Source organism: Periplaneta americana, chromosome 6 (assembly GCF_040183065.1).
Source record: "Periplaneta americana isolate PAMFEO1 chromosome 6, P.americana_PAMFEO1_priV1, whole genome shotgun sequence".
Lineage (NCBI taxonomy): Eukaryota > Metazoa > Arthropoda > Insecta > Blattodea > Blattidae > Periplaneta > Periplaneta americana.
The window spans coordinates 166,238,019-166,255,722 of record NC_091122.1 but is presented as its reverse complement, the minus strand read 5'-3'; the positions used below and the strand labels follow the sequence as shown (position 1 = coordinate 166,255,722).

The following is a 17,704-nucleotide window of genomic DNA, read 5'->3' as shown; positions in this document are numbered from 1 at the left end:
CGGGTCTGGTTTCTGAATTTCCTGTATTTTCGCGGGCTTTGAGCTTGCGCTTAAAACGTTGTAGCTGAGGCACAATTCGTCTGGCCTCATGGCCTGGTCAGGTTTCACTTCTCCCATCCACGGGCCGGCCTCAAGGGTAGTGTGGGGTGGGAATAGCAATGGGTCTTCCTAAATAGGCCGTAAATAACATACATTCCAGCTCTTTGGCAGGCAGAGACCCACACTATTCCCTCCCCTTATGTCTCAGTTTATGACTTAAGCGAAGGTGTTGTACTATTGTACTTCGTAGTACAGTAGTGAATCTGGGCCAATGTTGTTATGTATTTCGGGAAAATATAAACAGAAACAAATGCGAGAAATAATGCTGGTGTAGTTAATTCATTGTTAGAGTGTCCTTTTCCGAGAAGAAATAATATTGAAAGAAAGGAAGTTTTAAATAAAGAGAGTGTCTACCAAATCTTAAAACGCGAGTTTCTATTGCATCCTGGTATGGGCAACATAAATGGTTATGTGGTAATGTGGTGCAAAATAAACTTCTCTGTTGGTCTTGTTCGTTGCTGTCAAGGGAAAAAATAAAAAGAAAAGAAAGAAAGGGGATTTTCTCAACATTGTGGGTTGCTTCATCACACTGAAGCAATCGCTGAAACTCACAGCATAACAGCTTATTTGGTGAGTGAAATTATTATTTTTCATTAATAGTAGGCTAATAATAATAATAATAATAATAATAATAATAATAATAATAATAATAATAATACAGTAATAATGATATTAATAATATAATAACAATAATAATTAATCTCGTAAATAAACATTTCCCATCGGAGGCACTTAAACTAGTTGCATCTGGCCTCACCGAGAATTCGATCACCGGCCGCTACTGATTTAATGTTGTTCTTATGAAAAATAGTAAAAAGGAGAATTATCACCACGAATACAGTAATCCTTTCCTTTATTTTCTATAGAAACAGCACTACATCTTGCAGTTATAGACTGAATTAGATCATTATCTAATCCTTAACAGAAATGTGACATTCGTTTTTCCCGCGAACTCTTCAGATGCTTTCTGTATTGACTCTTGCTTAATAACCACGACTTAGAATTTACCAAACTTGGATACACACAAAAGACACCTCAATTCCGCAAGTCATATTTATTATATCTAAAAAATTATGCACAGGAGAAATGATCAAATTTTGACCTCTATAATATGGAAAATGTTTTTGAGCCAAATGAGATTTTTCTAATCATAATATCCAGTCTCTTGGTAATGATGCAGACAAAATACCGCACAATAGAGCACTAGTTCTCTCTTTTTTATTCATTAATGAATAGTATTTATTGTTTTATGAGACTGGGGGTAAATTATTGAGAAATCAACCCAAAGAGTAACCCTATCCTACATCCTTTCATGCCATGATAATTGTGCCACAGTTTATTTCCCAATAGATATTAGAAACCATTAGAAGAAATCATATTCTACATCAGTTTTTATATATATTTAAAAGTGGCCAATGTTATAAACACTGTACTGTTAGCATACACTTGACTCGTTTAGAATGGGTCAAATAATCTATTTCTATTCATTTTATTGTTGTATATTTTAAATATCTCTGATTTGTCAGACAACATTCAGATGAAAAGTATCATTTATTAATAAATAAAATATACAAGATATACATTTCCTTTGCTTTTGTAACGTAAAAGTGACATAGTTAAAATTTCATCACAATGTTCAAGAGTGCATAAAAAATATATTTCTCTAAAGAGAATAGCCCAAGCAACAACAGAATGCCAATTTTGCAAAGCAACTGAGTGAGTGACATACATTTAAATAGATGTTTACAAAATAAATAATTTTATATATCACATGATTCTTAACAATACTATCAATTTATTTCTGTTAGGACTGCTGTCTTTCCAAGCGACGTACGGCTTCTTCCAAAGCAAAGAGGTGCTCATCGTGAACTCCTGGAGCTAGAAGGCGCATTGCAGAGGCTAATTTATACAGATATTCTGTGTTGGTTCCACTGGGACCAACAGAGCTAACAATCTGTTGTGCTATACTTTGAATATCTGCAGCACCTGCAAAGTATTCATTATCTTCTGTACCGACGTAGATGACTAAATCAAAAGGTTCTCTAGGAAGTGGCGAACACTGCGAACAATCATGAGCATCTTGGAATTTATTACTTTCAGGATCAGCGGGATAAAATTTAACCGTTACTTTATCATAACCATTTTTCTCTCGAAAATCCAGATGTTTTGTTACAAATTCTTCATCTTCTTTAGCAATCTCGTATGCTACACCCCAGACTTGAGCCTGAAAACAAAAACATAAATAGGTTGCAATGGAAGAAGCATAAATGAATGGATTTTTTTTTTTAAATGGCGTAAGTTATCATTTCTGACATTTTCATCTTTATCATAATTTCGAAGTACATTGATAAACCCATTGTTTTTGTTTGAAAGGTTGCCAATAACATTTTCAATTCATTTTATATTTCAGATGTGTCTAGTAATGTCATAAAATAATGTTATAAATTTCAATCAAAGACACAACTATCTGCAAATGTTTATTTGCTACAAGAATATAAGGTATATAAACGTTTTCGTCTTGTGGGGCATCATCAGATATATTAAAATTATGTGATCTGAACTTAGATTAAATTAGATTTATAAAAGCAAATACGAACAGTGTGTAATACATGGTGATAAAATGTATTACACACTGTTCGTATTTGCTTCTATAAATCTAATTTAATCTAAGTTCAGATCACATAATTTTAATATATATGATGATGCCCCACAAGGCGAAAACGTTTATATACCTTATATTCATGTAGCAAATAAACATTTGCAGATAGTTGTGTCTTTGACTGAAATTTATAACATTATTTTATGCCAATAACATTATTCGAAGGCTTATTAGAGGCAAGTTTTGTTTTACGAGGCGTGTTCTTAAAGTAAGTTTGGTTTTCAATTATAGCCATCGCATCACTGCAGTCGTTACTTTGTGCATGCGTGTTTTCTTCTTCAGTCCTCAGGCAAGCTGTGCATGCAGTTTTAGAGCTTCAGTCCGTGTGTGTGGTTAGTTGTGATCAGTTGAAATGTTTAAAGTGATCGAGCACCCCGCCGACTGTGAGATGCGGTCTGTTATCCGTTTCTTGAATGCAAGAAACATCAAACCAGCTGACATTCATCGTTAACTTTGTGAGGTGTATGGTGATGATGCCATTAGTGATGGAATGGTCAGGAGATGGGTTAGGAAGTTCGAGGGCCGCGTCTCTGTGCATGACGAGCAGCGTACCGGTCGGCCATCTTTGATCAATGAAGATTTGGTGTGTGCTGTCGATGAAAAAATTCATGAGGTCAGGAACAAATTGACCATTCCCCCTACAGCCCGGATTTACCTCCGAGTGACTTTCATCTCTTCCTGCACCTCAAGAAGTTCCTCGGCGGTCAATGTTTTGATGGCGACGACACCCAAAATCTCATCTCGAAATTTGGCTGGGAACAAATTGACCATTCCCCTCTACAGCCCGGATTTGGCTCCGAGTGACTTTCATCTCTTCCTGCACCTCAAGAAGTTCCTCGGTGGTCAACGTTTTGATGGCGGCGATGAAGTGAAAACAGCAGTGCGGGAGTGGTTCGCATCGCAGGCGGGTGAATTCTACAATGAGGGGATAGAAAGACTTGTGCCAAGACTCGATAAATGCCTCAATAATGGTGGAGATTATGTTGAGAAGTAATTGAAGTGTGGGGAATACAATGCAACAAAAATGGTTTGTAAATATCTTCCCGTTTAGTTACTACACCCTTTTGGAACTTACTTTAAGAACAAGCCTCGTAATTGGTCAATAGTCAATGACATGCATCGTTTTAAAACTATTCAAACAGAAGAAATATTACAAGAGACTGCTGTTTCTGGAGAAGGAAGGCACAAACAAAGAAATGAGATAATCAATTTTGCAATGTGTACTCTATTCCACTTTGAGTATACACATGACAGAGTTGGATACATCAAAGTATCTAGTAGTATCAATGAATTAGTAAGCCACGCATTCTTCATGAACTTCTGCGAGAATCTGTTCCTGCACTAACAAGCCCAATCTGCCCAGAAGGAAAAGTGCCAATAAAACAGAAAGAAGTGCAAGACTTGGAAAAAGAAAACAGTTGGATCTACATCACAATGAGCATATGGCATTTTATGAAGAACTTTTCAGCTGGCCTACAAACAGTAATGCAGGTACATCCAAAGTGAAAAGACTGATTTCTCTTCATCATTCATGATATTTTTCTATTTTTTTTTTTCATTTACAATTATTATACTTCTGTTTGTTGACTGTGTATGATATCCAGTAAAGTAATTCAAGAATAGCACGAAAATATCTGTATCTTATTTGATTTTACTTCTTCTAAAATTGATTTTTTTAAAGGGCCACTTTTTTTTTCATATTTTAAATCTCAATAAAACCTTAAGTATCCCCATAATACGTATAATTACTTTAAAAACCAACAACTGTAACCTAGACTATCAGTCCATATGTCCGGAATTATATATTTCCAAATAGTTTTCCTCTAACATAGTTTTTTTTTTTTCAATTTCCCACAAATTTATTTTTCCTGACTTACGCCCTTTAAAAAAACCGATTCAAATGTATAATGATATATAATATATTTCGTCACAGCACTTCTTTACATGTAATGGTGTACCTCACATTTCTGTATCTGGTGCCACCATTAACATATTATTACCGGTACAATAATGCATTATTTGCAGTACACGTCTACACAAATACTCCCAATTACACTATGTACCTTTTTTGTTACTTGGTCAATCTCCCCTTCAGAATTTCTCCTACATTTCATTTTCTATTCTCTATTTGTTCATTAATCCTAACATATCTAATATTATATACTTCTTTCACACCCCCCTTTTCCTCTAACTACTATTCGCTTAAAATCTCAATTTCAATTTTTCTCTATAAATTATTATATTGAATTATTTGACCTATTTGTTTTTTTACCTTTTATTCATTTACTGTTCCAACGTTCAAATGTTAGCACTAAATTTTATCCTGTCACTTGTTCACTTCTCTTAACCCTTTCTCACTATTTTCACTCATTCTTATTTGCGCTCACTTTCACTTTCTCACTATTCTGCTTCCACCTAATCCATTGTCACTATCCTCACTTCCTATAAATACTTAATTTTATTCTATACATCTACTTACACACTTTCTCTCTACCCTATACTTCTCGATCTTTTCCAGTTTCACTTTACTTGCACTTTTTGGTCATATCCCCACTATTTTTTTACACATATCAAATAAAATGTATAATATGTTTATCATCATTTTCTAGAATATCAAGTGATGGTAATGAATAAGAAAGCAATTTAGAAGAGAAGAAATAAGATCAAGATGAGAGCATAAGAAACACTTATAATGATTAAAACAACATACTTGGGATAGTATTGTGTATTATCTTTTATTGGGTTCATCGTAAACTAGCTTAATTCTCTTTATAAAGCTAACTCTGTGACACTTTTCCTTACAAGATAATTAAAAGTTTTGCTTCATGAATGTGACATGTAGCTCTGAAATTCTGCATATCTTAAAATGTTTAATTTCAAATTGAATTCGCATTATGAACAATGTTACAACTTCTATTAAATAAATTTACCAGTATTTAGTTTATTCTACGAAATCTATAGTAGAATTAAAACAAGCGACTTGTAATATTTTAAGGCACCAAGAGTTTCCATGGCAATATCCCTTCCCCTCTCTTTGTGGCCAATAAGACACTACTGCAATATAGGCTAGTTGAAGAGAAAAGGGAGCTTAGCGTCTTACTGGCCACAAACAGAGAAAAAGAGATGTTGCCATGGAAACTCTTTGGCGCCTTCAAATGTCACAAGTCGATTTTGTTTTAATTTCACTATAATTGATTTTTGTACAGTTATTATTTTTAACTAGCCTATATTTTGACAATATGTTAGAAAGAAGTAACCACTAATATCGTACTTTTTTTCTCTCTCAAAATTAGGGTGCGTCTTTTACAACGAAGGTACAACCATAAGCATACCATTCGTACTCTCTGAATGTGTTTGAGTGAATTTGTAAACTTTTGAAAGGTTAGTGAATTATTATTATTATTATTATTATTATTATTATTATTATTATTATTATTATTATTATTATTATTATATCATCGATGTATATTTTAATCTAAGTATTTCCAGAGAAGCTACTTTAATTTTTTAGGTGCGTCTTACACAAGATAGCGTTTTATACATGAAAAAAAACGGTAACTGTCTATACATCACTCAGCACAATTTTAATGGCAAAGTTATTATTGGTATGCAACCATAAATGTACGAATATAAATGCCTTCATAGAAATATTTTCACAAAAAGAAGTTACTAATAATTGTCCAAAAGTTATCAAACAAAACTTACAGTTTTTATAAATGTGTACAAAAATACTAGACTTCGAAAAAAATTAATTTACAAAGAAGAAAAAATTAGTAGCAAAGACTCAAACTTACATCAGGATCTGGAGATGGTAAGATGGTTACCACACGACCAGGCTGAAAAACAAAATATTAAATTTAGCGTCTTACAAATTTGAATAGTTTAATACTGTATTATTAGTTACATTACATATCAGATACCTATTAACAATGTATGTTCCAGTCATAATAATACATATACAGTCGCCATCTAGTTCACAACAATAGAACCAGTCTCAACAATAGTACACAGGCCTTCGGATTTCAACCAAAAGATTAACTCGCGATATGATGAAAGATGTTAAAGCGAGTATAAATAACAGCGAGAAAATAATAATAATAATAATAATAATAATAATAATAATAATAATAATAATAATAATAATAATAATCATAATAATAATCATAATCATAATAATAATAATTTTTAAATTTTAAAGCCGTTTCCAAATCGTCATTTCGTTCACCGTTGGATTCAGCTCAGCTGCAGGACGCACTTGATTGTCAGCAGCGAGGCGATAATTTTTCAACCAGGATAGTATAAATGAAACCGCGCTCTATTTTTTCACAGATTTGCCGATAATCTGAAGTCATTAAACTGGACAAGTGGGAGACTATAAGCTTTTCCTTTACAAGTGGAAATAAAATTCATTGCACTCAAACCTCTTTCAGCTTCCGTGCTGCTATGGTAATAGAATTCGCGATATTTTTTGGCTTTGGCCATAGTTAATGGTAAAGGGGCATTGTTCTTTCTTATTAAGTTATCCTCCACGAAATCCCGGAAGACATAATAATAATAATAATAATAATAATAATAATAATAATAATATACAAAGTCTGCAACAATCAACGTAAAAGCCGCCAAACTCCTATACTTTCAATCGATCATTTATCATAATGTTAAATTAGGAAAGTGTTTATTTAATTGATTTTTCCTCGCAAGCTATTTCAACAAAGGGCTCGGAACAAATATAAATATTGAACAAAGGGCTCGCGGGACAGTGACGTCGCCAAGGGGGTGCGGATGGGGTGCGAGCTGTAAAAATGTGGTACATAAAAAATCCAAAATGTTCTCTCATGCACTTGCGTGCATACTGTACATCTGTTTATTAATATTACTTTGTATTATTATTATTATTATTATTATTATTATTATTATTATTATTATTATTATTATTATTGCTCATCACATCCATTACGATACACTAAAGGACGTAGTTTTTTCACATCCAAGAAATTGTTTGTTTGTTTTTGTTCAAAATAATTTACGCCTAGTGTTTTGTTAATAAATTGCCCTTTCCGGTGCAGAAAGGGGTGCTCCGATTTTTATGGGGTGCTTGCGCACCCTTTCGCACCCCCCTAGCGACGTCCCTGTCGCGGGAGAGCTTGCGAACCCCGTGCAGCACAACCCTGTTGACACGAACTTATTTAGGTTAGGGACCATAATTATGTTCAATGATTGTATATCTTTCTACGAATCTAAAAGCTTTGCATGTCTGATAACGCTGCAACTTGACTGACCTAGTTTCCATAACTCTGTGTATCAATGTTTAATGTACTTGTGACGTCACTATCTAGACGTCATGTCGCATTCACATTGACATATCATCATGATAACTATATTATCCAAGGTCGGAAAAGAGAATTTCCTTGGAAGTATCCTCAGATTAACATATCCACACTAAATTCTCACACACTACCTGAATGAAATCATTTAATAAGGATCCAAATTATAAAATGAAGTTTCGTTTTCTTGATTTAGAAATTAGCAGGCTTTTGACATGTAAAACAAGGGAACTTCAGGCGTTGACTTAGCAACCATAAAATAATGATGTTCTCTTGTTTTACAAATAATTGTCAAAGTTTGGCAAGCCTGATAATTTGTAAACATGGCCTTCTGATTAAGTATTTCTTCATTGTTTTTCTACGTAGATTTTTTTACGGCAGTGTTAAATCCTTACCTCACATCTAGAAAAAAACACATATCCCTAAGCTGTAATCAATTTTCTGATATTACTTTTATATTTACGAAAATCGGTAATTACATGTCATTTTATCAATTACGGTATTATTTATTATAAGAACCCGAAAAATTTCTCCGTTTTCATTCCTAAACTTTTAACGTGTTCATTCAATCCTCATACACGCGTAACAAAAGCTTTTACAACCAAATGTAAAATTCTCTTAACAATTGGACCTCTATATTTTCCACACCTGTTCACCGGTGGGCTTTAAAATAATTCGCAACGAAAAATAAAATAATATTCCATACAATAATTAACTTCTTCGAAACACAGGGTCCGAGGACATACTGGGCAGCCCATTTATTTATCAATAACTTAAAATTATGATTTTTAGGACAGATTTCGAGTTCAGATTTTGTGTTTTTAATTTCAAATAAAGACTTTTTTTGTTATTAAAATTGTTTATGTTATGCACAGCATTCTTGGATATTCACAGATGCTGAATGTCAAGAAAATTCAACAAATAGTTTAGAAGAAATTCCTGTTCACAAACACAAGCATAAATTTATATCAGGGATGCATTTCTGCGAAAATATCGAAGTTGATTTTGGAGCTTTCAATCCCTATTGAGAAAATAAATATGTTACGAGATATTTTGACCCACCATAGAACAAATGCACTTAAAATCGGGACTAATACTGTATTTCAAGTAAACAGTCCTTTATAACATTAGTTTAGGTATTTAGCCCTTCATCCTCCGCCAAATAAAGTCTGGCCCACAATAAACCGGAAACGAGAACGAGAACTGAAAAATTGTTAAAATATAATTTTTAAATGTGAGCTTTCTGAACGAGAAGCTTATCAGAGTCTGGGAACGAGAACGTGAAGAATGGCGAACTTTTAACTTTGTCGTTCTCGTTTCCGATGACAGCCCAGTAGATTCATTCTGTTGTCATCAAAAACTATTTCGTCATCGTATATTTTGTAGCAAGGAGGCCGTGACATAATTTCGTCTTCATTCATTGCTTGTAACTAATCCATAAATTCAATAGAATCACTTTCAATATATTCTACGTAACCAGACTACCACGTGAACTGAATTCTTAAATATTCCGTGTCAAATTTTGAAGTTGGTTAACCTGTGTTTATGTTGGCTGGCTTGTATTCATGATAGAACGCCGTTGGTCAATTATACACAAATGCATAATACAGATTTTAGATATCGTTATTGACATATCGATATGCATAGTCGTTTCTGTTCTCGATTTATTTTAAATTAAAAATCTTCACATTCCCGTCCTCCGCTTCCGGTTCTCGTTCTGGTTTTCGTTGCCGGTTTACTGTATTGTATTGTATTTATTAACATTCCATGGTATTCATACATGCTTACAGCTAGAATATGGAACAAGTCAAAAAACTTAATACTATTATAAAATTTTAATTTATAGTCACAGTCTAGATGAAATATATACAGACGAGATTTACAATATAGTCTACTAGTACAACACATAGTTTTAGTAACAATTTCATGAAGTGTTACTGAATGTCATGAATTCACCTACAGAATAGAAGGCGTGAGAAATTAGGTACTTCTTTAATTTGGCCCTAAATAATTTTATGTTTTGAGTTTCATTTTTTTATATCGATAGGGAGGCTATTAAAAATTTTTACTGCCATATAACGCACGCCTTTCTGATAGCACGATAGACTTGCCGATGGAGTATGAAAGTCATTTTTTGGCGTGTATTTATGCTATGAACTGTTGAATTAGTTACAAAGTTTTCACGATTACATACGAGGAAGACTATTAATGAAAAGATATACTGACAAGCCATGGGCATTATTTGTAGTTTTTTGAAAATAGTCCTACACGACTCCCTAGATTTCGCACCTACTATTATTCTAATTACTCTTTTTTGTAATAGAAATATATTGTTACTATCTGTGGAATTTCCCCAGAATATTATTCCAAAACTCATTACCGAGTGGAAGTATCCAAAGTATATTGTTTTTAAGGTATTGATATTTACTATCTTTTGCATAGATCTAATAGCAAAACAAGCTGAATTTAGTTTGGGGGTAATTTCTTTAATATGATTTTTCCAATTTAACACATTATCGATTTTTAAGCCAAGAAATTTGGTTGTTGTTGTTTCTAATAGGGATCTATTGTTAATTATTGCGCTAGAAATTTGCGACGTTGAATTTGGACAGGATTTAAATTGAATTATGTTAGTTTTGTTACAATTTAATACTAATTTATTGACTGAGGACCAGTCACATATTTTGAAGATAATTTCCTCTGTTGAAGATTGGAATGTGTTGGAGTTATTGGCTGTAATTACTATACTTGTGTCATCTGCAAATAATATAGGATGACCTACATCTTTTATAAGGGGGGCAAGATCATTTATAAACACTAGAAAAAGTAGGGGACCTAATATTGATCCTTGAGGAATTCCATTATTAATAGTTCCCCATGTCGATGTAGATTTCATAGTTGTATTGATTTCAACTTTCGCGCTCCATGCATAATTTTTTATGTCTCCATACTCTAAATTGAAAGTCAGTTTACTTCAATATAATGTATGACCTTATAATTCATTTTCACATAGTACAGTATAATCGTGGATTATATTGCGAGGTCATAGCCTTACATTTTGATTATATCTGTTCTCACATCATAGGCGCCTTTGTTGTTCGTGACACGATAAGCATCTTGTATTCTATTGCACAAATTTCAGTTGAAATACCAATCGATAGTTGGTAAAGTTGAAGGTTCTTGTTTAAGAATATTTCATAACAGAACTTTAACTTTTTCTGCGATGTGAAATTCAAATTCATAATTATAAAGAACAAATTAATATACTATGAATAATACGTAAAAAAATCCAAAGTTCCAACAGCATGTGGAGATATAAAGGGCGCTATAAATAGACTAATAATTGATCTTTAATATTGCTATTGCAATGATTTGAGTGCTTGTTGTATGAAATAAATAAATATTGAATAGTTTAGATTTTATAGATAGATTGCTGAATCATTTTAATTTTGTGTTAGTCTTCTTACGTAAATAAATAAAATTAATAGCATTTCTCCAAGGAAAATGATAAACAGTTTAAATACTTTTTTGCACAATTTTCAACGATACTAATTTAAAATAAAATTAACTTACGCCTAATACCTAATAATGACTCAGATTCGAAAACACCGGATTCCATCACAACAATGTAACATTCAGTTAATACTCAATACACTGGAGTTCAAAGATATCTGACCTCCAGTTTTCTGATCGTGTAAGCGAACTTTCTAACCACGCGAGAAGTTAAAACCAAAGACATAAAAAAATTACAATCGTTGAAATAGTTCCGCTGTTTTTTTTTTTAAGATGGGATATGACATAGCGTGGTAGGCCTGTTGCCATGGTAAAAACGGTAGAGTTGCCAAAGTTACAGTTCCCACGTGGTGAGTGCTCAATAGCTCTTTTGGCGACATTTATTCTGCACCAATGTTAGCAATGATACGTTTCGTCTTTCTTTCTTTGTCGATTTTTTGTATTTTTTTTTTTTTACCTTCACGTAAATTGTCAATTAATGTTTTAACGTCGGCCATCTAACGTAATCCCATCAGCTGACACTGACAGTGTGGTAATCCATATTGGCAACATAGCGCTACAGTTCCAAGTTCGGCCGCTTAACTGTCATGTCCCATCTTAAAAAAAAAACAGGTATAGTTCTCAATATATGACTCTATTATAGGGACGGGTAAAAAGGTAGCTATTTAGGAAGATATTGATATAGGGTAATATAAATTATTCCATAATTGACAGTATCAGCGGTTTCCCCACTTAATTTAGTGTCTTTTTTTTAACAATCACTAGAGGGGGATGAAATTTTGGATTTTATAATGCGGGTATATTCATATACTAGTTGCGATACTGACTGTTATCTTCGTCATTTATTCATAGAAATAATAATTAAAGAAGGCACACTTACATGAACAAATTATCGATCACTATCGATTAGTAGAGGACAGGTATCTTCGAGCGCCAGTGTACTATGTATTCTTTGGTGTTATGACGAAATGTTATGACAATTTACTGACAGCAGAATATTTCAAGTTATTTACAGTAGCTTCCTTCCTAATGAAATCATTTTACTATGAAGAAATTATTATATTTTGACTTTCTTCGACATTAATACTTCTAGTTCTGGACACTTACATTACGGGAAAAGTAAATATGATCAATAATTTCATACTTAGCCTATTCAATTGTAATTCCGTTCCAGTTTTACATCCTCCAAAGATACACAGCTAATTGTCAAATAATTAATGCGGATCAAGAATAAGCTTATGAAATATGAATAGAATGAACAGCTGCCGTAAAATAATACGTAGTTTCTAGAGTATGGATAATTTCTATAGAATCGGTTTAACACGCACTTAGCCTGATTCTTGAAATGTTGGAATTAGTGCACAACCAAGCAGTTTCGTAAAGTAATTACACTTTTTAAACTATAAAAGCTATCATTCTGGCGTCCATTTCGGCCGTAAATACGTACATCCTACCTTTTTTAGTAACGCAATACTCAGGTGTTCCCTGAATTAACAACTTAACGTATGTTATGTCGATTTTCCGTTTCCAGCATTATATTGAATTCTTCATAACGCATCTCTCTCCTGACAAAATATTATTTCCCTCCAACAAACACAACGCCCTCTAGGTAGAAAGTGTAGCCAACTTAGCGACTTTGTCGCTAGTTCTAACGAGTTTTCGAGCTATCCTGGCGACAGATTTGGTGCACTAGCGACAAATATAACGATATTTTAAATTTAAAGCAGCGACAATGTATATTAGATGTCTCTGGAATCTTTAATTTTAGGCAATTTTATGAGAAGTCCGACAGAACTTCTAAACATACTGTCCACACCTGTGGAATAACGGTCAGCGCGTCTGGCCGCGAAACCAGGTGGCCCGGGTTCGATTCCCGGTCGGGGCAAGTTACCTGGTTGAGGTTTTTTCCGGGGTTTTCCCTCAATCCAATATGAGTAAATGCTGGGTAACTTTCGGTGCAGGACCCCGGACTCATTTCACCGGCATTATCACCTTCATCTCATTCAGACGCTAAATAACCAAAGATGTTGATACAGCGTCGTAAAATAACCTACTAAAATAAAAAAAAATCTAAACATACTAATTCAACTTCTAAGGTCATTCAGCAAAAAATATTTCAGGAACCAAAATTTAATTATGTCAGCGCGTCTTTCGAACAGTACTTACAATTAGATCCTTCACCACACCTTCATGATGATATGTTAAATATATTTTAGATATCTTAATGAAACTAGAATGTATAACATTAATCCAAAATATCACTTATTAAACTTCATAGAATATGTTGCGTAACAAACTTCAATTTCTTAGTTGTTTCTTTTTTCCTCAGTCGGTTTAAATTCCCCCTTTTTTTCCATTTTATAGGACAATGCAGGTAAGGGAGGAAGAATCACTTAATCACACACTAGACATCTTACAAGTGCGGGCCACCCTGGTCATGGGATTAGCACGGCACATGGCCACCGCAGAGACATCACAGGACGATCACAAGGCAACGGACAAACATCCAGTCCCGTGGCCATATATAAATTTCTTCCATTACCCACGCCGGGAATCGAACATCGGATCATCTTGGTTGGGAAGCGTACGCGCTATCCACATAGTCATAATGGCGGACCATTATCTTAATTACTAAGTAATAATCAACTCAACAATACAAGCAATAATCATCTCCAACAATGATGAGAGTTCAGTGTTAGAGAAAGGTTGTATTGGCCTTAACTCAGCCAGGTTAAATAAACCATTATTATTAGCCTATTATTATTATTATTATTATTATTATTATTATTATTATTATTATTATTTATCTTCTCTGGCAGTAAATCGATATGTACAGACCACAAAATCATAAATAATTTAATGGTACAGGTATGTTTTTCTTTTATTTCCTTTAGCGACATTTGTAGCAACTTTCTTAAGTTTCTTGGCGATTTTCTAACGACTTCAGGGTGTGAAAATAGCGACTTTTCCAGTTCACTTGATGGCAGCTCTGTCTAGAAACATTTAATCTTCGTTCTGCGCAATGCTCTGTATCTCAAATTCAAGATTTTTCAGTTAAGTTCTTGTTCCAGAGAACGCCTCAATTGTAAAGAAATACTTTATATATTAAATGGAGGCTTTCGTTTCTTAATGTGAATCAACAAAGGTGTTACAATTCGGAACATAATGGTTGAAAAGGACGTGTCTAAATAAGTGAAACCAACCTACCTACCAATCTATAAAGGCTCTATTATATTAGGTCGATAGAATGGCAGGGAAAATCAATAGGGCTATAATATCCCTCTTGGGGAAAATCTCAGTAGACCTACTCGCGGAGAAAATCTACCAACAATCAGAGTAAAACAGATCGATAATAATCTCTATACTCAGAGAAGATCTACCGTCGGACACTACATCCGCCACAAATCCCACAGGATCTACCACACTCCGACGCTCTGGAAAAATGACAATAGACGCATGAAACTGTTTATCGTGACACATTCTTCACGATTTTATTCTGTACATCCACCTGAATAAGAGACCCACTTCTCAGATTATTTCCATTTCACAAGTCATTCTATCACATTATCGGGGCTGGATAACCTCCGAGTCTGAAAACGTAATATGCCTAAATAGGCGTAATTAAACGTGACTTGGTAAGTAGATAATTTGCGTTCATTACTACTTGCAGTAGTGGTCAGTGTGCCTCGATATTAAACCTGCGGACCCCAGACCGGATCCCAGTTAGGAAAAATTACCTGGTTAAGGTTTTCCCAGAGTCTTTTTCATCTTTGAGTACATGCGGGTAACTTTCGGTGTTTGGCCCTTGGGCTCATCTCACCGGAATTATCGCCCCTTTCCCTAATACAGTCTCCTAGCTGTCAGAACGCCAATATAAACGTTGGCCGGGAACAGTCCAGCAGCTATCTGATTGCCAACGATCGTTCCAGTCAAGAACTTATAGGGCGACTGTATAAGGTACCTATTTTCAGGTCGTGGGTACGCCCCTGGCAGGAGCAAACAAATTTTTTCTTCGTCGTAAATTCCACACCGGCCAAATCGACCAAAATATTCTCCTGATCATTCACTTTTATTCCTGGCTATAAGCAGAGAAACTTTAGTTTTTCAATAACAAATACACAGGTATTAGGCCTACAGGCTTTTGTTGCACAACTGTGGAAAATCGTAGAATCACAAAACCAGGGTCTCGGATCCGATTTTTGAAGTTGATGTTGTTGATGAACATTGATATAACCTTACCTTCCCTGGAACTCCTCTATGGTCTTCACTAGCTTGCCAGAACCGTCTCATATAACCTTTAATATATCCAATTATTCGATGAGTGTAAGGGAAGTCAGCCTTCCAAACGAGAGAACCATAACCAAATATCCACATTGCCGGACACAACTGAAATATCTCGCACTACACAGCCAAAAAATGCACGAATACCATCATACTATGATAACGTTTAAGAATATGATTGTGACGGTCAACGATTTTTAAACATCAGTCTAAATGAATTTTTAAGCTGCCGAACGCTAGCATGATGTAAGTTGGAGGTTAAATCCGTCATATCGCGTGTCCATCCCTACTATCTAATTATATTTACATATCGATTGAGGGGGGTACACCTCCACCAACCTTGAAAGTCAATTTCATTTACGAAATTGATGAAATGAAGCTCAAATTTCTGTAGAATTTAATCTCTCAACATTAATTTATGTAAACATTAAGTATGGGGTTGATAACACGTTCACTGTGTAATTTTCAAAGTGTAACATAAATTATTTTTGCTTTGTGCTATTGCAATCTTTTCTGTATATGACAGCTTGCACGCAATCAATACCAAAGATTATTTTGATGAAAAGAGTAGAAAGTTTCTGTGGTTCCATCTATACACAATGTTTAGAACTATGTCCTCTCTCGCTAGTCACAGGAGATGTCGGTAGCAGTGCAAGTACGAAGCAGACAAATAAGTCACATTTCTGTTCGGAACGCTATCTGTTGAGCGGTTTAACATGTGTCAAAATGGCGAATAGTGTTGGTAGAAGTATTGTGTTTGATTAATTTCTGGCATTTATTTTTAGTGTCATAAATGTGATAATCCACTGGTGTATATGGACAAAGCAGAACTTTCCCATCCACGAGTCTGAGATTTTGTGTTCGACGTGTATGGCAGTGTAATTGCCTTTTCAAAGTCTACATTTTGCAAGGTAGGAAAATAATTCTTGCATTCGATTTAAATATAGGCCTAGTATAGACCTAAATATATATGTTTAACTAAGTAGAGAATTTCATTGTGATTTACCTGTCGCTGTTATGCTTTCGATAAACCTTTTGCCGCAGTTGTCTCTCAGTGTGCTACATGTACTTCAATTAAATCTCACCATGTCAAATTAAACCATAGAACTGACACACACCCACATTCATAATTCATTTTACAAGTATATAAGTTTCGGTAACAAAAATTTTACACACGAAATACCGTAGTGCAGGCCTACTTACCGAGTGGTAAAACTCATAACCTGTAACTTAAGCATTTTGTCATAATGTGCTTTCAGAGATTTTACTTTACCACTTTCACTATCCATCACAGAACATTCAACCGCAAGAGTTGAAGCTGCATGTAAAATTTTCATCTTTTTTTGGTTGCATCCCCTATAACATACAAAAAGAATGTTAATTTGTTTAAGAGCATAGGTATCACGATAAAAACAATTTTCATCAGTGTTGTCGGTAGGCTGCATTACAAAATTTCCCTTTTAAACTACTTATTTTGGCTGTATGTAATATAACATCATATTCGTAATTATTTAGCCTACTTTAACGACACCGTGGGTTTATCATTTTTGCCACATATTAGTTGTACCGGTAGCATTTCATCATGGGAAACATGTTACATTGTGTTATTGGTGGGGGGACCAGCGTGTATTTTTGTACTTAAATATTGTCAGTTAAAGGTTAGGTTAGATGCGGGGATAGCTGGGTGACAGAAGATTGAGGACTGTGTCAAGATTAGTTACAGATGTCACTACTGTCACTTCACATCTACACTGCAGTAAACAAATTGCTACCATAGTATTTAAGTTAGTCATTAAAAAATGTTGAAATTTTATCCTCTTCATGTTCA

The 17,704-nt window shown here is 34.2% G+C and overlaps 2 protein-coding genes across 2 annotated transcripts in view; one reads left to right on the top strand and one right to left on the bottom strand.

Annotated features, from left to right (window-relative positions):
• Positions 1 to 1,631: 1,631 nt before the first annotated feature.
• Positions 1,632 to 16,187, bottom strand: LOC138702017 (putative glutathione-specific gamma-glutamylcyclotransferase 2). The gene is made up of 3 exons (XM_069829496.1): positions 15,835 to 16,187; positions 6,553 to 6,594; positions 1,632 to 2,323 (listed from the first exon to the last, which is right to left on the bottom strand). Exons 1-3 carry the CDS (start codon positions 15,967 to 15,969, stop codon positions 1,904 to 1,906), a joined length of 597 nt encoding a protein of 198 aa, XP_069685597.1. The 5' UTR covers positions 15,970 to 16,187; the 3' UTR covers positions 1,632 to 1,903.
• Positions 16,188 to 16,582: 395 nt separating this feature from the next.
• Positions 16,583 to 17,704, top strand: part of LOC138702016 (HEAT repeat-containing protein 5B) — a 267,228-nt gene continuing 266,106 nt past the window's right edge. The window contains exon 1 of the mRNA XM_069829495.1: positions 16,583 to 16,787. The gene's annotated coding sequence lies outside the window, so the exon portion shown is untranslated. The remainder of the gene's footprint in view (positions 16,788 to 17,704) is intronic.

Excerpts from the sequence above, each read along its gene's own strand:
- LOC138702017 (XM_069829496.1), bottom strand. The coding sequence starts at position 15,969 with ATGTGGATATTTGGTTATGGTTCTCTCGTTTGGAAGGCTGACTTCCCT. Across the intron at positions 6,595-15,834 it reads ATAGAGGAGTTCCAGGGAAG|CCTGGTCGTGTGGTAACCAT; the intron begins GTAAGGTTATAT and ends TTTGTTTTTCAG. Across the intron at positions 2,324-6,552 it reads TACCATCTCCAGATCCTGAT|GCTCAAGTCTGGGGTGTAGC; the intron begins GTAAGTTTGAGT and ends TTTTGTTTTCAG.